Source organism: Eptatretus burgeri, chromosome 10, assembly GCF_056783735.1.
Source record: "Eptatretus burgeri isolate ZD-2024b chromosome 10, Ebu_testis_v1, whole genome shotgun sequence".
NCBI lineage: Eukaryota > Metazoa > Chordata > Myxini > Myxiniformes > Myxinidae > Eptatretus > Eptatretus burgeri.
This window is the reverse complement of record NC_140970.1, coordinates 25082527-25107930: the sequence shown is the minus strand read 5'-3', so window position 1 is coordinate 25107930 and position 25404 is coordinate 25082527. Positions and strand designations below refer to the sequence as shown.

At 39.1% G+C, this 25404-nt stretch overlaps 1 protein-coding gene across 1 annotated transcript in view; it reads left to right on the top strand.

Moving 5' to 3' along the window:
* Window positions 1-25404, top strand: part of LOC147018114 (inositol 1,4,5-trisphosphate-gated calcium channel ITPR1-like) — a 489954-nt gene that overhangs the window by 290452 nt on the left and 174098 nt on the right. The window contains exon 44 of the mRNA XM_085900071.1: window positions 3883-3978. Coding sequence (XP_085756197.1) covers window positions 3883-3978 — 96 coding nt within the window. The remainder of the gene's footprint in view (window positions 1-3882; window positions 3979-25404) is intronic.

The following is a 25404-nucleotide window of genomic DNA, read 5'->3' as shown; positions in this document are numbered from 1 at the left end:
CTCCCCAAAGGGTTTTAACATCAACATTCAGTAAACACAAACTTCATTGCTTTTGTTTGATTATACATGATTGATCGTAAGTTATATGCGATCACTGGTTTTAGTTATGTCTACCTCTAATAGGATTGGCTTGCATTTGTCCAACATCAGAATACACATCACTTTAACACAGCATTCTGATTGGACACAAGAAGTTCTGGACACTCGAAGATCTGGTTCACTGAAATCCTGTTTTTTGATTGGGTCGAAGGTGTGAGGATGATCTAGCGATGTGATATTGTTGCAACCGAAAAAAACTTGATGGCTCGATGTTGTTAAACAGATTTTAAACGTATTGCAAGAATGGTGGGCTTGTCTAAGAATCGCAGCATAACGGTACCAGGACAACACTTTGAGAGAACCTCTGGAAATGGACTTCAGGAGATCATTCCCACCAACTCTTTCTTTCTCATGCACACCCACCATTAATTATGTAATTAGTGCAACATATCAATTATGTATGCTGGTACATTGGAAAGTAGTGTTAAAGTGAGGATTAAAAGTGTCTTTTCTGTTGTGAGTGAGTCGGCTTATCAACTACATTCATTTTATTCAGCCTAAGAAGCATTTTAGAACATTGTGGATGACTGAATCTTACAGATATGCTTCTGTCTATCAACAGCAACATCCTAGCATTACGTTGATGCAAGATCCATCCCATTAACTGGAGACATTGTGAAGACAGTTTGTTGTGGTTTGCACTTGAAGGGTTTCCAATCCTGCAAATATAAACCTTGGCCTACCAACATCAAGCATAAGTTAATTAAGCTCTGCAGTGAAGTGCTTTCCATGCCACTCATGCTAGCAACGATTTTGGCTCTCAGTGTAACAATTAAAAATACAAAATCTCTTGAAAGTACATAAAACAATAACACAAAAGTACCAGTGGTATATCAGGTTGAGTCCCTGCCTCAAAATAACTTGCTTTTCTGGTAATGATGGGCATGGATAGTGATGATATCCAATGGATACATGACCTACCATGGACACATGAAGCAGACGTGCCTTGCACATAACTCGATAAAAACTTGCTCAAGACATCAAGCTTATTCACCAGATCATTGCCAAAAACATCCTGCCAATCTTCATTTCCGTGGCAATGGTATCCACTGTGTTGGCCATAAAATAATCAGCTTCATTGCCATAGATTTGACATTCGGTAGCCTAACTCCCGTGGACTAGTTTTAAATGGAATGGCATTACAAAGGATGCCATAAGTTGGGGACCTAAATTGAAATTCCCCTTGGAAATCACTAAATGTTGAGCTGCCTTTTTAAAATATTTTATGTTTGTTGCTTGAAGCACATCCACTGATTACTCAGTACTGCATCCTTGCAAAGTGTAGATTCATATTTAACCCTTGATCTGATGACTTTCTACAACTGTTGGATAATCCATTTGATGCACAATTTATAAACATTTTATTATCAACACCATGATAATCCATTTCAACATGATGACATTGTTGAACAATGTGTTTTCAATGCAGGTGATATGTAATTTCCATTTTGGTTTAAGTTTAATGAAACTTTTTTGTTTAAGTCTAACATTAAGCAAGGACGTGGGATTAAAAAAAAATATCCACTAATGAAAAATCTTTCTTTTAAATAATTATTTCACATTTCCATTCATGCATGAATGACATAAAATGTGACTCTTAGCTCACCTGGACTTTAGTCCGGTGAGGTTATGCGATCGAGCAGTAGCTGTTGGTGAGTCAGTCAGTCAGTCCATAAACACTTCCATCATTATCGCTTCAACCAAACATGTCATTTTGATGAAACTTTGCCACAAGCTTAATATCTGATGCCGAGCGAAGGTTTATTGCCGCATCAAAATCTGCGCTCATTCAGAGGGTTGAAAGAGGGGGGGTTGACCCCCCCCCCCCAAAAAAATAGGTATTTGCTCTCTTCTTCTAAACTACACACACAATTTCGATGAAACTTGACCACAACCTTCATCACACCTGATGTACCAAAGTTTATCGACCGCATCAAAATCTGCACTTATTGAAGGAGTCTACAAAAGAGGGGGTCTTGACCCCCCAAAATAGGTATTTGCTCTCTTCTCCAATGCTTCACACATAATTTTGATGAAACTTGACCACAACCTTCATCACCTGTGATATACTAAAGTTTGTTCATGGCATTAAAAGAAAATAATGGTCTAGGGGGTCTGCGGGGGGGGGGGGCGGGGTGGGGTTGAGCAACTTGCTCCTGATCCAGGTGAGCTTCAGAACGCATGGTCCTATTTTTATTTTATTTGCCAAAAATGTTGCTCAGGAAAGAGTTTACATGCAGAATAAATAGACAAACAAGCAAGTTAAGACAACACATTATCAGCAGTTAATTTGACATGTACACTGTCGGTATTCCTGAAAATAATACAGTGGTGACATCAAAACAAAGCCAAATTTAAACAAATATATAATCATTTGAAAAGCAGAAGGAGGGGTAGACAGGCAGAAAATACGAAGAGAAAAGAAAATACGGCAGTGGAAAATACAGAAAATACATACAGAAAAAAAAATTCTGCAAGTTCAAGTGCAGGGACCAAAGGACTCATTTAAGATAGTAAAATATAGCAAGCCACAGCCCCCTTCTTGGCCTTGCAGGTAGATTTCTGAAAGGGAAATGGTCACAATCATTGCCCTGGATGGGGAGACAAAAGAGCAGCACTAACTTTCACAAATATGTTGAATGGAGATTAGCTTCCTGTCTCACAAGGACCCATGACCACCTATGCCAGTTGAAATGGCCAGCAGAATTAGCTTGTCCAATGTAATTGGCAGTGCTTAGCAAAATGACCGAACAGCGCTGGCAAGGTACCAACACAGAGTTATAGATGTTACTGAACACACAAAACATCACCACTGCATGCTGAAGAGCCTAAGCAACATGTGAATCAAGACAAGGATTCACAAAGAAGAGCTATTTGCATGCATTTTTAACAAAAAAAAATTGAATTCCTCCCATGGTGAATTTTTTTTAACTGGAAAAAAAAGATAATTAATTATAATTGGCATTAATTTTGCTTTCCAGAAAAAAAAAAACTTCCCAGCAAGACATGAATGAAACACAATTAATTTAATCTCGGCCTATTACGGGCAGACTGAATCACTCGTGTGTATCCCAGTCCTAATGTCATTTATTTTATGTCAAATCATTATTGATTTGTGTTTTTAATTTTCCCTCCCATTATTACAAATGATATTTGTTATTATAATTACACCATTAAATTGTATTGAGAAAGACAGATTATTTTAAGTTAATTCGTTTGCAAAATAATCTCCAATAAATCTGTCACTGTACATCATTTGAGCTTATCAACATCAGCGAGCACAAGCAGAAAGGTTCTGACCACACTTAGATGAATCCATAACAGCCTAGTACACTAAAGATGGTGATTGCCATGTCCTTGAAGTGAAATAAAAGGATGAGGAGATATTACTGTTATAGGTTATATATTTCCTCCTAATAATTATATGATGCATTTTTAATGTTATAATTTTTTCTGGAAATTGCAGTTTTCGAGGAATGGAACTGGTTAGTATTCCTTGTTTATTTTTTTATTTTTTGCTGCTGGGGGAGTGTGGGGTGTGGGAGGTGAAGCTTTGGTTAAGAAGAAATTGATTTGTTGCTTACTTAAACGAGAGAAGGGTTGTGAGAAAGGGGAATTGTGAGTGAAATTCAATAGATCCGAAGCTTCATCCTGATCTCACTTTCGTCTTTATAATTGCACATGACAGCAGGAATTAAAAAAACAAACATGAAATGCGATGTCAGATTTCATCTGGCACTTTACATCAATATGCAAACTTCATTGTTGTGTGCCATGCGGCAGAACAATGCATCCAAGCTCCTGTTGGCGATAATGGAAAGTCGAAATGACAGTGAAAATGCAGAAAGGATCATGTACAACATGCGGCCGCGTGAGCTGGTAAGGCAGTGGGAGGTGTCTTTTAAAAGCTTGTTCATACTATGTATTCTGCATGCTCTTTTGTAATTTAACTCTTGCAGAATGGTGTATCACAACACTGAAATGGAAATGATGTTTGAGGGCGATTGTGTAGCACTACCTAAGGCCAAAGACGGCTCTTATTCTATTTCAATCAGACCACATTAGGCTCTTTTGTTGGTGTTGTTGTTTTACTGAAAACCAAGCTGATCTGAGATGGACTGCAACAAATTCACTCAAGCTTTGCAATTTGATTTGTAAAATATGGTGCTCCTTGATCTTCTTCAATCAATCATGAGTAAAATTGCCTAAGTTGCAGTGAGCATCAACCTTCAGGAAGTCATTAGACAGTCTTCTCTTTGGTGGATATCATGTGACACCCAGTTACGATTGTGAGATATTCAGAGCGTTTACTCCACAATACACAGTAAAATTTGAAGATCTGAACCAGTCAGGGCTGGTGACCAATAAATGTTTGGTGTTGAGAATTTTCCTGACAACTTGATTGTTCATGTTAATTTGAGGTCTGTGTTTAACTTTGTGGGAGGTCTGTTACCAGTAGTAGGACTTTGGGACTTCTGGGGCACCCCAAGAATGTACGTGTAAGTGAATGGGAAAAATTATGGAAACTTATTGACTGACACCAAAATCCTCCCAATTTCACTTGTTTTACTTCCTTTATACCACACTTTTGAGACTTTTTTTTTCCCCCAAAGTTTCCCAAAATCTTCCTCCCTCTTTCACCATATTTTCACCAAGATCCCACTTTTCACCATCCCCATTTTTCATCAAAAATCATCATATTTCTCACTATACTCAAACGGCGAACCAACAAATATTTGTTCATGTTCTATTTTAGGGAATAACTAAAGTTTCTGATTACACTCATCACGATCAAGTATATTAACAAACAATACACCTGAACTTGGTTCTTGGTTTAAGTATCTTTGTTGAGTAGAGATGAAATGACAAACCTCACTTAATGCTGTTGTCTGAGCACCTCCTGAGCCACATCATTTTGAGATTGCAGTAAATTATTTTTCCATTAATTTCTTGACAACCATCAAGGTTTTCTGTCCATTCAAGGATGTTTATTTTCTTTATATCCTCTAACTTCTTTGTATTTAAAGTTATTTCCTTATTTGTTTTATCTACTTTTGTTTTAGTTATTTCTTCAATAAGGCTTATTTGATATTCCTCACATTCATAATGTTTTCCATTTCAATACCAACGTTGTGATTTTCTCCACTCATTGATTTGGTTATTGCTTGATTCTGTCATTTATATACTTGTTAAAAGGCGCCGGTAACCCGTTAAAATCCCCCCAACCAAATTTTTCTTCTGTGTATCTTAACACTTATGTATTTCTTAACTCGTATACATACAGTATATATATAGTATATATATATATATATATATATATATATATATATATATATATATATATATATATATATATATATATATATATTGTTGCGAATTCACGCCCGCCGGCGTGCGATCGGCCACGTGACTCGAATCGCGGCACGTCGCCCACCGGACGGACAATTCTGTCGTGACCCTCTCGGACTAACGCCGGGAGCTAGTCACGGGTGGGCTTTTCGGCCTCACCACGATCGTGCCAATCGGCCACCGCGTGGGATAGGGTTGTTCGCCAAACTCGACCTACCTAAGTACCCACGCGGATGGTAAACCGGGCGATCGCACCTCGCCGCAGGTCGACTCTGGACACCGGCCGCTTAAGCGGTCCGTTCCGTACTATCGGGATAACCGAGCGGTGTTATCGGCGGCCTCGACGGTTCCGATTAATTATCGGGCAGATTAAGCCCATGACGAACCCGTTACGTGAAGCAAGATGGAGATTCAACCAAAGGAAAGGACGCAGCGAAACGGGGAACAATTCAACATGCAAACACTTTATTCACACCGACACAGAGCACAACATATAGCAATTAAAACAATTATGCACAAAGAGCAAATGTAATACGAACAACAATAAAGCAACGACGACGCAGAGCTACAACCGACTAAGACCGACACACAGCAACACTTAACAGTTTTACTTCACCAGACTGGTGCCACACACACACGTTTACACAGAATCCAAAAGAAAATGGAAGTCGCGACTTCCCTGAGCGTGTCGAGTCCCTCTTCGACGTCTGTCGACGTGGTCCCGCCTGGCCACGACTCCGTGCCCGAGCGTGGTAGGCGAGTCCTCTCCTGCGTGCCTCGCGCCTGCACGTGTTGGCCACTCGACGCCACGGACCGAGTGTTCGGCGCTATCCCAGCGCGGATAGAGGGGGGGGGGGAAACGTGGATGGCCAAAGTCGGGAGAGGGGAATGGTGGACGCTCCTTCCTGCCAGCGGGGTCTTACAACTGCCCCACAAAAGACCCGGCCAGCGGCCACCAGGACGAGCGAGCCGGAAGACGAGAGCAACCACGAAGCAAGAGCATCTACCAAGCAAGAGCATCTACCAAGCAAGAGCATCTACCAAGCAAGAGCATCTACAAAGCAAGAGCATCTACAAAGCAAGAGCATCTACCAAGCAAGAGCATCTACCAAGCAAGAGCATCTACCAAGCAAGAGCATCTACAAAACTGCTTCCCCCGTCTCCGACTTTTATATCCCGGAGCTCCGCCCTGTTGCTCCGCCCTGTTCTTTGCTCCACCCCCCCCCCCTTCGAGGCACTTCGAGAAAGGTCTCGAAGAGGGGCGTTCCTCCTCCCTGGCCGCGTCACACCGCGCATCCACCAATCGGGGGCCAGCTGCCCTCCCCTCGCTTCTCTCCCCTCACACCAAGTGCGGAGAAGAATGGCACGAAAAGCCCACCGAGCGTCCTCGTTGGGTTTTATTTGAAATAAAAGATAGAGAAAGAAAAACGACTGACTCAAAGCGTCGCAGCCCGAATGAATCACATTTATTCCCTCTAAACAACGGGTTTGGGGCTAACTACACATGTACTTAAGAGATATCTCACCTACGGGACCTGAATGGTGGTTTGCGAATTTCCACAACCGTAACAATTTTCTTCATTAGGGAGGCTATTTTCTAAAATAAATATCTCATCATCAAAATCCCCCACTGCCTTCTTATTTACTTCCTCTATCTATTTGATGTTTATAACTTCTTATTGTATTCATTTTTCTCTGCTCTTTTTTCTTAAAGGCTAAACAGTTGTAATAATCTTCAAAATGTATTGTTTCTTTGATTACATTTTTCTTTAACCCCTTGAACTTTTTATCACTCTTTTCAATTTTATTATCCATATATTTATAGGCATAAGCCTTTGCTCTCAATCCCACAAATCACTCATTATCTTTCCACCCAATTCATCTTTAAACTTTCCAATATCCTTTTTATTCTTTGGAGAGAATAGTTTATTATCTGATTTATAATTGCTTATATCATAAATATCAACATCCTGAGACAGATCCTTATAAATATCTTCTGTATTGATTTTCAACATTTAAACTCTCTGTGTCCATATAAGGTAGATTAAGTTCATCCACATACAGTAAAACTCTATTAACTCACGGCAGTTGGGGTCCATAAAATAAAAATCCACGGTTTAGACGATCCACGGATCCGTCAATAATATTAAGAAAACCGCGAATAATGTTATTAAAATAAAATCTTGTACCAACGGACCGCAGATAGGGAGTACAAGCGGAAAACATGTGAGGCGCGTTCACCCAACAACACTAACCTTGCCGCCATTGGTCACGTGACCTGATTTTGGCGGCATTGCTAGAGCGGTCTTCAACATTGAATTAAACAAAATATAAGATAATTTATGCCAATAACTGCCGACATTATGTTTTATATACATTTTTTTAATTTTGGGGAGAGTATTTGAGATTTATGGCCGTATAATTTACGTGGAATTGAATAAAACAGTTCAAGGTCAAGGTCGGTCAGTGCTGCAAAAACGGATTGGGATTCAGTTCAGGAAACAAACCAGTATATTACAAATGTCTTAAATTAATTAAATTAAATAAAAAATAAGAAATAAATTAATTTATGTACATGTTTTATTTACAAATATTATATACATTTTGTACATGTGTTTTTTCTGGATGTAGTTCTGGATGTGTACTTCCTCTTTTCCCCCGGCATGTTGACCGATGACATCACAGCAATGTCGGAGGGAGATGAAGAAGAAGCTAGCTTCAATGTTTGAAAAGGCTGTAGAAAGCTGTAGAATGGTCGTAGAATCATGGATAATCAATGTGTGGTCTGTAGTAAGTAGTCTAAGGTTATGATTGAGATGGATTTGGCCTGAGGTTTTATACAGAATATGTGAGAGCGAGTTTATGACACCCCGCCACCTCAGATTCGCTCACCGCGTGTCAAAAAGGACTCAATTGTTGGGTTAAACGGCGGAGTAAGGGCTTAAACCGCGGATTATAGCAGGTGTCGGCGGTTAGCGAACATATGTCAATGATTTGACAAGCCATTGTGTGTTTTATACCAACATCTGCGCATTCACACTTGAACAACGGTTCAGACCGCGGTTGAGATCAAAGACCCACATTCCACCCAAAAAATACTACTATTTCCTGTTTAAATTTTGGGGTCCATGGTGGGCCCGCGGATTAGCCGATTTCGTGGTTAAAAAGGCCGCTAATTAAGAGGGTTTTACTGTATTTCTTCTTTAAGTTGTTGAAGTAGTCATACATTAACAATTTTGATAAGTCAAGACTTGATTTTCGTATATAGATTGGTTTATCCATTTCAATATTTTCTTTGTTCAAATGAAGAGCACAAAAGTTCTTTGAAAACACCTCTGCTCTTTGAAAACTTGGTTTATTAATTTTTTTGGAAGCTTGTTTTCAAGATGTAACAAATCTTGTTTTGTCTATTCCTAACATTTTCCATTGTCTTTCCAAATACAGCATTATTCATTAATTTATAAAAGTTCTTCTGAAAATCATTTGGAGCAAGTGTTCTCTTTTCTGTGTTAAAATCAATGTACTTTTTTAACCAATGAACGTTTACATTCCAAAATCCTATGAATTTTATTTTGTCTTAACCCAGCAGATAAATATTGTCTTCAATTCCTTTGATGTAAAACACAATTCCCTCTATCATATAATGTAGCAAGTAATTTTTCTGTTGGTTTGCTTTTCATAAGAAATGATTGTTGATAACTGCTAAGCCATTCCTTCTTAAGGCTTTCCTTATCAGGAGCATATGGAAGGTCTTTATGTTTTTTATGAAGTTCTTCTGGATATTTCAAATCAACCTCAAAATAATATCAAACTTTAGCTTTATCTAATTCTTTTTGTGAAGAGATAACAATGTTTTCTAAAACTCTTTCATAATGTTTCTCCTTAACCCATTTAAGATTTCCATTATGTAAAGATTGAGACATAGCCCATTCATACAAATTGTTAGCATCATAATACATCAAGTAAGAACGATCCTTTTTAACATCATTGTTTGGAAGATATTTGTTGTTAGCTTTTGCATATCTCTTTGAACAATCCTGTGATATTCCACCTCTTTTAGCTTTCTCTATCGTCAAAAGCATATCTATATCACCGATTAATTCCAATGCTTGTTTTGTCATTTTTAACATTGCACTCCAACCCAATCCTGGGGCTGAGTAAAGTGAGCAGGGTCTAATCCATAGGAATTTTTATTAAAAAGTCTCAAGCCTGTTCTAAAAGTCTCAAATACATCAGCCAATAAAAGAACATCGGTTTTTAAGATACAAATCATGATATTCCCCAAGGTTCTTTGTATTAAACTTCTTCGAATATTTTGTGCTTGTAGATAATCTCCATCAGTTATTTGACTTTTATTTAAATCATTATCGAAACTTTCCTTTGAGAGAAGTTGTGTTTCTTTAAACCTCCTTCCTATAGTTCATATAATCATCAGGATATATTCCCTTTAGTGATAGGAGATCAATCTCTTCTTGATTTGAGAAATGTTATTGGAGAATTGGAAAGTTTTTAATATTCAATACTAAGTCAGATAATGGACTTGACATTAACTTGTATGTGTCAAGAAATCTGATATGACTTATGGGATGTAGGGATTGTTTTTGTGAATGAGATGTAATTCTGGTTAGTGTTAGGAATGTCTGCAATGTCTCCACTGGTTTTACTCAATTCATTTATAAAAAGATGTATGTCATAGTGAGTGTTGTTGTGAAGAAATACTGGAATAAAAGAGGGAAGTTTAAAATTGAGATTACAACTCTGATGAGCTGGACCTCTATATTTACCAGTGAGATGACAATGGTCTCTTACCTTTAGACCTTCACTAATTTTCTCCTCAAAAATTTTACAGACAGCCTGTGGTTGCCTAAATTTCCTTTTCTCTTCTTTTGTTAAGCACATTGCTTTGTAGGTTTTTTTCTATTTCCTGAGATAATTGAATAGTTTTTTTTTCCAGTCATTTCACAAACTCCTCTGAGGCATCTTTTCCTCAATAAAGTTCTAACTTGTTGTATTCATCACCAACAGATGATTTGATATAATAACAGAAACCACAAGGAGTATCTTTTTGATATTTATTTGTGAATGGTTTATTTGGATTTGGAGAAACAGTGTCTATCTTTTCAAGTGTACTTTCAAAATCAGTGAATATCACAAACGGATGTTTTAGAAATTTGTTAAAATCTTTGTGTGATATGCTTGAACCTGCTTTTGGTAAATTGATTATGATTGATTTATAATTATTGCAATATTTCAAATGTTTATTAAATCATTCTTTTGTATGAAAGGAGTTGAGACATCTCTTACAAGGATATGTTTTACATTTTCTATTGTAAAGTTGTGATTTGGTTAATCTTGATAAATTTTTGATGTAAGCATAATGTGATTTTTCCTTTGAAGTAAAGTAGAGAAGGTAAATGTGTGTTTCATCATTTTTATAGTTTTTTGAAATTTTAAATATCTGAACTTTGTTTGTATCCGTTAATCCATACACATTAACAAATCGATTATGAATTTTCTCAAATTTAGGAATATCTTTCAATGACATTGGCAACTTTTAATCTTCATATTTAGTGTATTCTCATATTTCTTATAATGATATTCTCAATCAGGATTCCATTTTGGAGGATGTCGGTGAGCAAGAACAGACCATAGAAAGCATTTATTATTATTGTTTTGAATATTAACAACTGCCTTTTTTAAGCTTTATCTCTTTTGGTAAATCAATGTATGAGGAAGCTTTGAAGGGATCTGATTTTAGGATGTGTAAATCCAAAAAGATTATTTTTTCAATAACTAATCCACTACCTTCCACATTGTCATTAACATTTAGTTCATATCTCAGATGTTCATCATATACATCACAATCTAAGAAATCTTGGAATGATGTGATAAAGTGAGGGTTTGTTCTCATGTAGGGAGTTTCTTCACCACCTTCTCTTGTTATTTTTATTTTTACTCCCATATAAACTTAAAAGAATTGATTTCGCTGAGTGTATTTTTAATTAGAATTTCAATTTTTGGTTTAAACGTAAGAATTGTCTCAATGATTGATGTTGGTGTTGGTTCTTTAAAGCGAAATAATCTTATTTTTATATGTCCTTTAAATGCTTCATCAATATTTTCAATAGAGTATCCAAGTATCCTCTCTTCATTCTTCTTGTGTTTTTGTGTTTGAAAGTATCTATTATAATTTCCTTTAAGAATATCAATAATATATATATCACAATGCATATATTTTAAAGATCTTCCCTCAAGAGATCTTTTATGTTTCTGTGCTTGAAGATGTCCAGAATAATTTTCTTTAGAAATATCAATATTACATGTGTCACAATGCATATATTTTAAAGATATTCCTTCAAGAGATCTTTTTTATGTTTTTGTGTTTGAAGGTGTCTACTGTAATTGTTTTTTATGAATATTAAAATTACAGACATCACAATGAATTGGATTCACCATATTTATGCAGAAGAACTTTGCTGAAAATAAAATTTTCTTGATGAAAATTCTGCTTAAGTTATAGATGAATCTGTGCTTAAAACCATTTTACCCACCAACTTTTATTTTTACTTTTTAAATACATTGTATCAAGACACAAAGGACAAATTTCATGCAATCTCTACATTTGTAAGAGATCCTAAGAAATATGTCGAGGATGTAAAATTGAATAAAGTTAAATATGACAAGTATTGGAGAACAATTTTGGCTGATAATATGAGTTCTTCAATTTCCTTTAGTGGAAGAGCTTTTAATATATCTGGAAGAACATGAATTAAAGTAGCTCTAACAAAAGTTTCTCCTCTCCTTCTAGCAATATATTCAAAACTAGAAAAAGCAATGAAACAAGTGAAAGTATCAAATAAGAAAACCCTCATGGATGATGCTTTAGAAAGAGGAGATAAAACCATCAGCAATAAGCAAAGATAATTTTTTTTTTCAACACCCCAAAGATGTAAATCTTATTGAAATAAAGGATGTTCATATATCAGGTGAAATGACATTTTGTTCAATAGTAGTTAAGGATCATTTTAAAATTATCTTAAAAACAACAACCGAGCTGCAAGTCAAAGCAGGCAAAAAGCTCCGCCTCTAGGGGGACAGCGAGCGGGCCATGCCCCTGGAGTGGATGATTAATGGGTGTGATGTTAGAAAGAGGAAGAGGATTGCGTCTCGAGAAGAGGACGGGGAAGTCGCTCATTGCAGGAGGAGCGAAAAAGGTCGCGCTGTTTTGTGGCGAGCGGACATAGTTTGGGATAGAATCTGTGGTTGGAACATGACCAGAGGAAAGAGATAGAAGCGAATGAGGCAGAAAGTTCGGTGGAGATGGGAGGATTGAGATAGAATCAGTGTTCTGAAAGGAGAACGGAGAGGACACAGTTTTGGAAGGACGCAATCAAGTGAGGGGGTCTCGCTGGCTGGCTACATTTGGACACAACGAAATACAGCAACAATTCTCGTGGCATGCAATGAATTTTCCTGTGTGATGGAGCAATATGCTAGTCGTTGACTTTTGGGATGATTTGTGTGGGACCAGCCTTGAAGCCTCGTGTCAAGCCATCAGGGGAAAGAGACGGTGCCATTCTGCAAAGCAGCAGCATCAGTGAGGATGATCGATGCAAGAAGCTGCATGGCGGTCTCTGAGCCTTAGCATTGAGTATCGCCACCCGAATTATCTCCTGTGCATTTGCCCGCCCAGAGAGTGGCTGCGTGCCATTTTGGGCGCATTCTCCCATGCAGTGACTAAGTGGTTTGGTAACTTTTAAGATACCGAAACTCACTTCTGGACCCGAAGCTAAGTGCCGAAATATAGGAGGGATTTTTCTTTGTTTTATTCTGTACCCTTGTTTGTATTTAAGGTTGTGTAGAGGCACCTCAAAATTAGATTTAGGTCAGCTCATGTCTTGAATTATTTCCATTATAACTGTTGATTTTCTGTTTATTAAATCATTATTTATTCAATTTGCTGGTGTCTGTGTATCTGTTGTGGGTTTGAGTACAACCCGTGTGCCATCATCCTTTGCCACCCTTTCCTTCCCAAGCACACGTAATCTCCGAGAATCTCGGCTGAAAGCCTCCAAAGGAATTGTTTGGCCATCCATCCAGGTAGGGGCTAACCCCCTGGACACAACAATATTTCGCCACAAATGACAATCGTGAATAATAAATAACATCAATCATTACCCCAATTTGATCAATCTCTTCTGTTGTAAGCAAAAGTGTATTGTCAACCTTGTACTTGACATTCATTTCTCTTTTAATCTTGTAAAGTAATTCATTTTTGGTGTACAGTAATCCCCTGTTTCTCGCGGGGGTTACGTTCCAAACCATCCCGCGGTAAGTGAAAATCCGCGATGAATGGACGCCTCCACAAAACACGTTTTAAACACATTTTAATCTCGATTAAACACATAAAGAAAACATTTGAAGCATAAAAATGCTTACTGTAAACTCAGTAACGTTGCAAAAACATTGTGATGGGCAGTTGCTGGCGTTGTTTCTTCATGGTGGTGAGGAGAGTTTTCGCCATTGTTGCTAAGCGTTCAAGTGAGAGGCCTTCATAGTCGTGCTCCTGCGATGGATCAGATTGTTCCTCCTCCTCCTCGCATGCAGAGTTCGTAAGATCAGCCAAATCCTCATCCGTTAATGGGTCAGAGTTGGTTTCGATGAGGTTATTCACTTCGTCGTGCGTCATGTCGTTGAATCCTCCTCCTAGAATCTTCGCCAGCTTGACCGCCTTATCGATTGCCGAATGGTGAATTTCGTCTGGAGAAAAGGCCTTGTATTCGTGGACGCATTCTGGCCACAGCTTCTTCCAACAGGCGTTTATGGTTTCTTTTTTCATTTCTTGTAGAGCCTTCTGAATTATTTGGAGACACGTGCTATCGTGAAATCACGCCAATACGCCCTCAGAGAAAAATTGTCGTCGGAATCCATGGCCTCCATGAGGTGCTGCAGCGCGTTGCGAATGTAAAGCGCTGATGTTGGCTTCGTCCTTCTTTATGTAGCGTATGGTCAATTCATTCAAATCGTAATGGCGCCCAACCGCGGCAAACCTTTTTCCTTTCGGCGGCATCGTAGGACTTGGAGAAACAAACGTAGAAAATATCTGTCGTTCACAAGCGAAACACTCAAGACAGTGAGAGTGCGCCTCGTGGGCAGCAGCCAATCAGCGCCAAGGAGAAATGAATAGCGCGCTCTCTGTCTTTGTCTCGTGCGTTGTGTCGACAAACATACAAAAAAAAATTTGTTTGTTTTATTATGAAGATACTTTCGAGCGCCACGCGTTATAATTTATTGCTTAAATAATTTATATTTTATATATTATTACCGCGATGTACCGGGGGAATCCGCAGAAAAAATTAGTTACGTTCCAAGGGAAAATCCGCGATTAACCGGGGGCGCGAAAGGTGAACCGCGATGAAGCGGGGGTTGACTGTAATTTTGAAACAGTTATGTTATTTAAAAAAAAATTATTATCATTATTTGAAAGATAATCACAGAATATACATTGTTTGTTGGCTTTTGACTCTGTGTTTAATCGCACTCTATCACATGCAGGACAATTATCAAATTTATCATGTGGACAATCAGGGAATTCAAGAGGTTCAATATCTAGTATACTATTCATATTTATAAAGTAAAGCTTCACTTAAAATAAAATTAATCTTCACTATAATCGGTACTCTGATAATCATGTATGGAACTACTTTCATAACTATCATTTGAACACAAACTCTCGGTGTCATAACTGTCTTCTGTTCCAATAGCGATACTATCATAATCTTCAAAATCTTCACTTGAATAATGAATCATATTTATATAGTAGAAAAAACATTACCATCTATGTCCATTTACTTTTTTTCATTAACAGATTCAACTACGACCTTTTTAATATTGAGGACGTGATGCCTCCCTATTGCCGGTATTGAAATACAAAAACATAGGAAAAGGTCACAGGGGGTAATTACAAACTGGAGGAAATTATCTTTAATCCCTACCTAATCAACACAGCACCACCCCTCATGCGGTGACATGAAACACTTAAGGTCACAGTTCCCCTACTTAATTTACATCGAGATGTCTCCTACACATCCACAGACCAAGCAATTCTATACAGTCCTATCTTTTTTATGAAATGCCTCCATCGACCCCACTAACATAACAATGTCAACACAATATATTATATAAATAAAATAATGGATTATCTTAAAATTAAACCTGAACTCAGGATTATACATGGTTTCTAAAAATGGAAAACTCAAGTTTTAAATAATTTATTTTCAAACCATATAAATGAATGATTTCTTACGAGGTTTGGAAAATAAGATAAAATTTAACAACCATAAAAATCTTCCAAGTGCATTAAAATGTCTCATTGTTGGTTCAAGAAGATGTGGGGAAACCTACTTGCTTTTACAGATGCTCCTTACTCCCTTACTCATTGGTTTATTTAAACTTCAAAACAAACTAAATTATTACAACATTGAACGTATAATACAACTATTTTGTGATACACAGAAATGTAAAAACAAATCAAAACCTATAACTTGTATTCTTTGTGATAATATGGATGATATACCTTCACCCCAAGATTTGGATAAATCAAAAATGAATCTCATCATCTTTGATGATTGTGTTAATGAGAGAAACCAAATGGTTATGCATGGCTACTACACAAGAGAGAGACATTCTTCTTGTAATTGTATTTATCTTAATCAATCATACTTTAAAGTCCCTCATTACTCAATTGGCTCATTACTAATCTTACTCATTACTAATCCCTCATATAATAATTACAAAGTAAAAATGAATTTGCAGAGTATATGAAACACATGACTGGAAGATATAAATATATTGTTGTGAAACAAGATGAGATATTGAGGGATTTTTATTTTATTTTATAAACAATTGCATACATAAATGACAGTTGTTATTATGTTCAGATTATTTCATATTATGTCATTATAAATGACAGCAATCAAGTTTCAGATTATTTCAATGAACCATTGAATATGAAAAATGAAGATGATAGAGTATATATTGATTTACTAAACTCATTTGATGATGGGGTTAGTGTTGTTGGGAGAAGAAAGAATAATGAAAAGGAGAAGCACATTATTGAGGCTTTAAGTAGGCTTGGTTCAGTTGTTAGTTTTCTTCCAAATGACCCATCATAATTAGTTAATATATGTCCAAGTGTATCCATCATACTTGCAGTATGAGGGATACACTTGGACACCATTGTCTGTAATGCTGTTTCAGTGCCGGTCACTCTTTTAGACATTCAGCCTAAAACGATGTGGTAAAACGTGCCCCTTATGGGGCAGGGATACCCTCTTTCCTGGAACCCCTTGGTGTAGACCTTGGTAAAAACACCCATCCAGATGGCTTGACCATTGTCTCATACAAGAATGGGAAAAGCCAAAGCTGGGATTGCATTTGTGTTGACACTTTCGCCAAATCACACGTTCACAATATAGCTTCAACTGCTAGAGCAGCTGCCACCAATGCGGAAATTCTGAAACGTAATAAATACGCCGGCCTCAGCCAAAGTTATTTGTTCGAACCAATTGCCATCAAAACAATGGGAGTGTATGGCTGATATATGTCCAACATTATTAGTTATATCGGGAGAAGGCTCGTTGCATCCACTGCTGATATAAGGCAACTGGTCTGGTTCAAGCAGCGAATGAGCTTGGCTGTCCAGTGGGGAAACGCCATTAGCATTCTGGCTTTGGCACGGGAAGAACAAAATCCCACATTAACACCATTTTAAAGTTTGTATTTTTAGGAGGGTTGTGTGGGTTTTACTCATTTGTTTTTTTTTTTTTATAGTTTTAAAAACTTCCATTTACTTGGTTGGAGTTTAATTTTTTTATTGTAAGAAATTTTTTTCCCCTCCAAATCGATGTACATTTGGGTTATTTTTCATTGCTTGTTCTTGTATAATGGAGATACCTTTGTATTTATAATGCTGAGTCCCATTGATGAAGCAGATTAAAAAAAAATTTTCAGTTAATGGATTGTTATTGCTGTTAGGTAATAAGAAGGCTGGTAACAACAATTGTTTTAATGAAGCATCAGCTATTTTAGACCAGTTAATGAATATGAAAATAAATGTCAACAAATGTCAATACAAAGATATTTTATCCCACATTAAATAAGATGAGAAGCACAATCCTGAGTTTTAATTTCACAACGACTGATCACACATCTTCGTTCCCATACCCACTCCAACTTGACCTGACAAAAGAATATAGTCCGGGAGCCAACCTGTGGACGAGGCTGTTTTAGGGTTGGACCTTACAGCCTCTGCTATAAAATTTTACACCCCCAGGATGTTTAGATATATGTTTGCAGTTCATGAAAACCAATGTTGGCAATTCATAAGCTCTTGCGAAAAATTTTGGCAGACGTTTTTGTTTGAGGAAGATTTGAAAAATTTGATAAAACAGCAATTGTCAATAAAATTTCTAAAAAAATTAAAAAATCACATTCATGAAAAATAAATGTGAACTAAATGTAAGAATTCAATCAGTGCATTGTAAAATGACAAAAAAAATTGCCTTTGTGGAAGTAAACCTCGTAAAAGTACATAATTTTGTGAAAAATGCCTTAAAAATAACGTTTTTTGAAGATGGCCTTTAGAACTTTTCTTATCATAGGCAGATGCTGCATTAGAATACTAATTTCTCTTAATGTTATATGAACATGGTATCCATGGCTAATTAAAACAGCAAATTTGAGTGAGTTCTATCAATTTTTAAAGAGAAAATTAACATTTTTGTCAACCAAAGTTACCCCTACCCCCAAAATCCTCTTACTCTATTGAACACAGTTCGGTTAAGGTTTGCTAGATCCAGGTTGGGTACTTCACAGTTCACTCTTCCAAAGGAAAATTCAATGGTGTTTGGAGTGACATGGCCCTGGAGCAGACATACAACAATGAAGGGAAGACATCTCTGTTCAAAGGCATATCTCAGGCACCAGCTGCTCGAGATAAATATGTGAAGACAGCACCATTTCTCACAGCTGTATCAGAGAACATAAAGTCTATGGCTAATCTAGGCCAACAGGAATCTACTCATCATGGAGAAACACATAAGCAGGCAACAGAAGAACATATGCATGTTGAGGAGATCAAGAAAGTGATATGCCAGCAGATGATAAACCCATTCCAGTGTAACAACCAAGTGGATCTGCTCAATAGAGCAACTGGTGAGAAGGATGCTTCAAAAGACTTGGTCCATGCTCAAGCTAAGGGCATGGAAGCCATTATGAAAGCAGAAGAGGTGGTCTCTATTAAGATTGAACCACTGAAGCTGGTAACTTTCTCCTCACAGAAGAAATCAAACCCATCAAGGAAACAGAGTTTAATCAGGATCTATCAAGATGAGACTGCAACTACACGTGTGCTGTGTTTCTATCGAGATGCCGACCCAGTCACAAGACAGATTGCATTTTCCCATGAGTGGACAGACTATCCATCATCCCTGTTTGAGGTTGATCCACGCTTAGCACAGGGGGTTGTAATGCGCAAAGGCAACAAGTCTGATTTCGTGGCAGTGCTAATTGCTGAAGCTGAGCAGGATGTTGTTTTACAGCTGCCATCATTACCACAGAGTGACCTATACACAGTTTATCTGGTAGACACAATGGCATTTGTAAATAAATACCAAAAAATGGGTGCAAAAACATTTGGTGAACTTCCCCAGCTGTATCTTCGCAAGCTCCTTCAGTTCAAACCTGAAATGTGCAACTGTGTCAACATCATTGGTGATCAGTATGATTTTGATGATAGCCATACTTTGAAGGGTCATGAGCAGCAGAGGAGAAACCAGACAGACCAGGCAAGACAATTCTCACCATCCAAGAGTCTAGAAATTCCGGACTGGAATTTACTCATGAAGAATCCAAGAAATAAAGGAAATCTTCAGAACTTCATTGGCACTTCCCTTTGTGAGAGTCCTGAAGCTATTCCGGATGGAGTGACCATCATTCTTGGTGGTATGATGGAAAACAAAGGTCACACTCTTTCCATCACATCAGCATCAAGTTCAGTTCTGGACTTACCTTGTGAAGAACATGAAGAGGCAGACACAAGGATTATTGCTCATCTTGCATATTGTGTGGAATATCCTGATCACCATTGAGCTGTTGTGCATGCAACAGATACAGACATAATTATGCTGTGTATATATCACTTCTGCTGCTTGAACACATTGCAAGAACTCTGGATACAACGGCAGAATCAATACCTACCTATTCATGAGCTGGTAGAAGTGTTGAGCAAGAAGTACCAGAAAATCCTCTTGATGTCGCAGCTACACTTCTGTGCACATATGTGTTGTGTGGATGTGACACAGTGAGCTACTCATTCAGAAGGGGAAAAGAAGAGGTCAGGTCAGGTATGGGAGCATGTGCCAGAACAGCGCGTCGCTGCGTCCACTTTCCGCCGGTACTCCAGGGGCCTCCGTCTGGCCATCCCCCAGGCAGATGCCAGGCCCATCCCCATCTCCTTGAGATGATGGTCAACCTGCTGCAACCATGAGGCACGTGGTCGGCCCACTGGCCTCCTCCACTCATGAGACTCCCTCGCTGAGAGAATCTGGTGAGCAGGATCAGCGTCAGGAAAACGAGCCACATGTCCATACAGCCGCAGCTGACGCTCACGGACTATGCAGGTAACAAATCTCATCTGAGTCTCTCTCAGCAACCGCTCGTTGGACACAAAATCTGACCAGCGATAGCCAAGGATTCTTCGAAGAGACCTGGTACCAAAGGAATTAAGTCTCTGTCTCAGATCCTTGGTCAAAGTCCAAGTCTCGCACCCATAGAGCAAGACTGGAAGTACCAAGGACCTGAAGACTCGGACTTTCGTCCTCCCGCACAGGTACCGGCAGCGCCACACCCCATGATCCAGTAAATCCATGACTCCCCAGGCCCGACCCAGACGTCTATTGACCTCCGGCTCACAACCTGCGGAGACATGAATATCACTGCCAAGGTAAGTGAATCTATCCACGACCTCAACATCCTCACCACAAACAGACACAGACAGGACAGCAGCATCCAAGATGTCACCGAAAGCCTGGATCTTAGTTTTGACCCAAGAAATCCGTAATCCCAACGGCTCCGACTCCTCATTCAGCACCTCGAGGGCCCCCAAGAGGATGTCTAAAGTCTCCGCAAAGATGACTGCATCATCTGCAAAATCAAGGTCCGAGATCTTGACATTGCCAAACGATGCACCGCAACTTTATCTCTCCGACATCCTCCCTAAAATCCAGTCCATACAAGTGCTGAAAAGTGTGGGGGCAAGTACACATCCCTGACGAACTCCAGTAACAACTGGAAATAAGTCAGAGATGGTACCACCACACTCCACAGCACTCTCAGTACCAGAGTAGAGTTCAGACATCAGATCGATCAGTTTCGGTGGCACCCCACGAAGACCAAGAATTCTCCAGAGGACATCCCGATTCACTGAATCGAACGCTTTACAGAGATCAACATAGGCTGCAAGCAGCCCCTGCCGAAACTCTCGTCTGCGTTCGGTGAGGACACGGAGTGCAAGGATACGGTCAATCGTTGACCTCTTTGGTGTAAAGCCTGACTGTTCTGGACGCTGGTGCTCAAGCAGATGGTGGCGAACCCTATCAAGAATTATCCGAGCAAAGACCTTGCCCGGCACTGAGAGCAGCGTCACCCCTCGGTAGTTGTTGCAGTCTTGGCGATCACCCTTCCCTTTCCAGAGAGGGACAACAAGGCCCCTCTTCCAGTCAGTTGGGATGATGCCTGTGTTCCTGTGAAAAGAAGAGCGGCACAGGTTTCTCTGGGACTGATAGGAAACCTTCCCCACCTTGTTGATTTTGGAAGAGATAGTGAAATGGCAGCAACAGAATGTGTCATTGATGAGGCCAGAGTATACTGGACTGCTCTGCATGGCCAAAAAGGGTTCAGCTGTTTGGATACCCTCAGGCAGCATATGTTTGTCTCTTCAAAATTAGACCTGAGGTCACTGCCAGCAACAGAAGATGCGTTTTACTTCCTTGTTTTAAGAGCATTGTATCAATTGCTTCTGTATAGACGTGCACATCTCAGTGACCGAGCACTTCCCCCAGCCACAACATTTGGCAGAACCCTTATCAATGGAAAACTGGTCCCAATTCTCATGTCTAAGCCAGCCAAGCCAAACATAGACAAAACTGTGTCTTGCATGTGCAAATTATCCAAATGTCTGAAACGATGTTCATGCAAAAGGCTGCTGTGCCTTGCTGAGTGACATGCATATGCCTTGGTCAGAGAGGTTCATGTGGTGGAGTTGTTTCAGAGAGTGACTCTTCCTCTGAAGAGGATGTTTCATGTCACAATATTGTGTTAATCCATTTCTAATTTTATCTTCCTTAAAACCATGGCATGTAAAAGTATGTTCTTGTTCTTGACCCCATTGATAGTCAAGCATTTCTGAGTTGCATAAATCTTTTGTTGTTTGACATATAACCTTGTCAATTGTAGGTAGGTTAAATCTACACCAATTGTGATATAGGAAATGAACTCCTCTTTAATATGAGGGGTCATTTGTGTATATAGGTTTAGTGGTTATGATTTTAGGACAATATGAATTACCCATACCCCCATCCTACATCTTCGCTTTTGCCAACATTTTGTCATCAGAGGGGGCTCGCAAAAGTGTTGACTGTGTTGTTGCGCAAGAGTTTCACCATTGCCAACATTGGTTTTCATATACTCAAAGGGTGTCTCTTTATGAAAATCAACACAAAAATTTTATAGCAGACCGGGCAATTTTTTTTTAATTTTGATCGTTTGGCTCCCGGACTAATATGAAGCATCCTTCTTCTCTATGGAAACTTACACGACCTTATTTAATATCACAGAGAAAAATGACAAATTTAGTTATAACCCAGGAAGCAGATACAAAATTATAAGTTTCACCCGGAGCACATCAAAAACACTTCAAAATCAACTGTTAAACTGAAAAATAATTACAAAGTTGATTTCACAATTGATAATTAATTGAGAGAGTTATTGGGTTTGTCCTCAAAAAAGATTGAAACTAATGGACTTTTTTACAGTGATGTCATTCAAATATCCTCAGGTATAAATTCAGTATTAATTCACTGTGATTTGATTGATGGTGCTTAGAATGATGGAATAAGAACAAATACAATATTTTCATTCAGCACACATTCAACCCTAATTGCTTATAAATTCAACATTGAAACGAAAAATTTGGTTTATCTACCCATGTCAGGAAAAACCATACAGAGAGTAAATTTTAGGATAAATGATCAAGATAATTGTATGATTTCCTTTAATTGAGAAAGTATAACCATCAGAATTCACCTGTGTGAAGTTTTCCAACAAATAAATACGACAGTTATTGGAAGGAAGATATAAAATAATTGCAGGGGATGGGATGTTCCTTTCCCCATACCATAAGGGTGAAGGTATGTATCTTGGTAGAGGGTACTAGAAAACAAAAAGGCAACGGGGTGAAGGACATCAATTTAGAAATAAAGGAGATGGGATAGTTGATACTCTAATGGGTATTGGTTCAACTATTATTCAACATAATGACCTAATAGGTTCAACTGCTTGTGCCATGGGAAATGTGGGTGCTCTAAAGAGTATAAAAGACACCCAAAAGGAATCCCATACATTTTAAGTAATAAAATAAATTAAGAAAGGCAAAACTCAATTGTTTTCCCAAAAAAGAAAGAAAGTAATTCAAATATTAGTCAGGATTTCAAAAATTTTGATTTTTTTTCACTAAATAAATACAACTCTGGAAGCAATTAATAGTGTTACGGCACCGGTGCGTTGGCCGCCAATCGACCGCTCTGACGGAGCCGCAAGTCGAGTCGGCCCGACCGATCGCCCGGAATATAGATCGCTGCCCGGATAAGTCCGAGTCGACGGGTCCTTGTACAAGAACCGAAATACGCCAATGGGCAGATCACGTGGGGTAGGGTCGATTGCCAATCTTCATTGTACCTAAATACCCACGTGATCCAACTACCGGGATATTCCACCCTCGAAGGAACTCGTACGGAACAAGCCGCCGAGGCGAGCCTGTACCGTGCGCGATTCCGAGCGGCTGAATCGCCGAGAACCGTCGGTCCAAATGTCCCCCTTTTACGGCAAACCAACGGTTTTCTAACTCCCAACACACGAAATGCTCAGTCAATGAAAGAATCGACGCGACGAGCTGAAAACATTTAACAATTGTGGTATTTATTAAAAATAATGGGGAACTAGGGAAGCACGTAAGAGCAGAACTATTCCGACTATACAAAATGCAATGCAAAGATTTACAGCACACAAAGCACTTAACAATTCCCTACTTAATAGACGGGCCCACGGACACACGTACGCACACACACACCCATGTAATGGTGGCTGAGGCCTTTAATAACGGGCTCCAGCTCGAAGGACAGGTGAGCTGAAACCCAGAACCTATCTCGAACCTCTCCACCTCGTGTGGTCTTCAAGTTGTTCGGACCCGGGCTCCAGCGAGAGCGAGCTGGACCCAATCGCCGTGAGCTGCCGAGCCGCCGAGATCCTTCCCGAGCTCCCGCGAATCCGCGCTTCTCCACACGTGCTGGTGAGACGAGGCGCCAATCCTTCCCGTCGATGCGCCACTTCCCTGAGGAACCACCTCCAAGATGAGGTCGAAGAGTCGCACCAAGCCGGGAACCAAACGGAGAACAAAGAGCTCCACGAACCAAGAAGAAGAAGAAGAAGCCACCATTTGCAGCTCGAGCCGAGCAACCGGCTCAACTTTATTCCAAACAAAGCAGCTCTCCAAAAAGCCGACCGAGCCAAACAGGACCCGAAGCTCTGCTGAACAACTCCTCTGCAGAAGCAAAAAGCTTCCGAAGGCCTCAACCCTAACCCAAGCCAAACAGGACACGAAGGTCTGCTGAATGACTCCCCTCAACTCCGGACACGAACAAAGAAAGGATCTCCTCTTTATCCTTCTCCGCCCCCCTCCCCCGCGCCTGGCGTGACTCATGCCCTCGTGATCCATCCCCCGCTCAACCACGGGTGGGAGGGAGTTGTTGACGTCATGAATCACGGGACAGAAGGGCTCCTCTTCCTCTTCACAGAAGAGGGGGAGGGACGTCTCCATTGTTCGCTCCCCAACCATTAAATCGATCCACAGCGCATCTAATCGATTTCTAAACATTTAAACAATGGAAGGTGAGCTCTCTGGGGAACAAGCACTTTTCGACATAGCTGACTAAAGGAACCTGTATGTTGTGTACAATCGAATTCCAAATTTGTAACAATAGTATCTATGATTTGGATGATACCATTACCATCTCAAACTCCACTAATATGGAAGGCTACTTCAAGGTAAATGCTATAACAGGAACAGACAGGAATACAAATGGAACAAAAAGTTTTGAAATTAACAATCAACAAACTTATTTGAGTCTTGCCGATAGTTTCTTGTTGTGTAAATTTTCATTCACTCATGCTGCTCAAAACACAAATGCTACACTCGTAAATGATTTCTTCGAGAAAATGTTTGATAGTGTTTGTTTGTATATTGGAACACAAGAAGTGGAAGCGGTTGATTATGTCTCTGCTACATCTGAAAGGATGAAATTTACACTGTATTCATTCAGTGATAGAATGGGTAAGTGTGCTGTCAAAGGCTTTCATCCTGATATGACAACGGGAACAAATACAGATCCCACTTTATAGTCAAAGAAAAGGAATGTATAACGATGATGCAAAAGCAGAAAATAATTTTAACATGGCGGTTCCCCTTTAAGGTATATTTGGATTTTGCGATTAAGATAAAGTTCTGTATGAACTGGAAATTAGATTTTAACTACAAAGGAATGGTCATGAAAATAGATTGCTTTTTGGTGTTGCTAATGCTTTTGGTGCTCAGAAGAAATTTGTTATTGATGAAATGAGTTG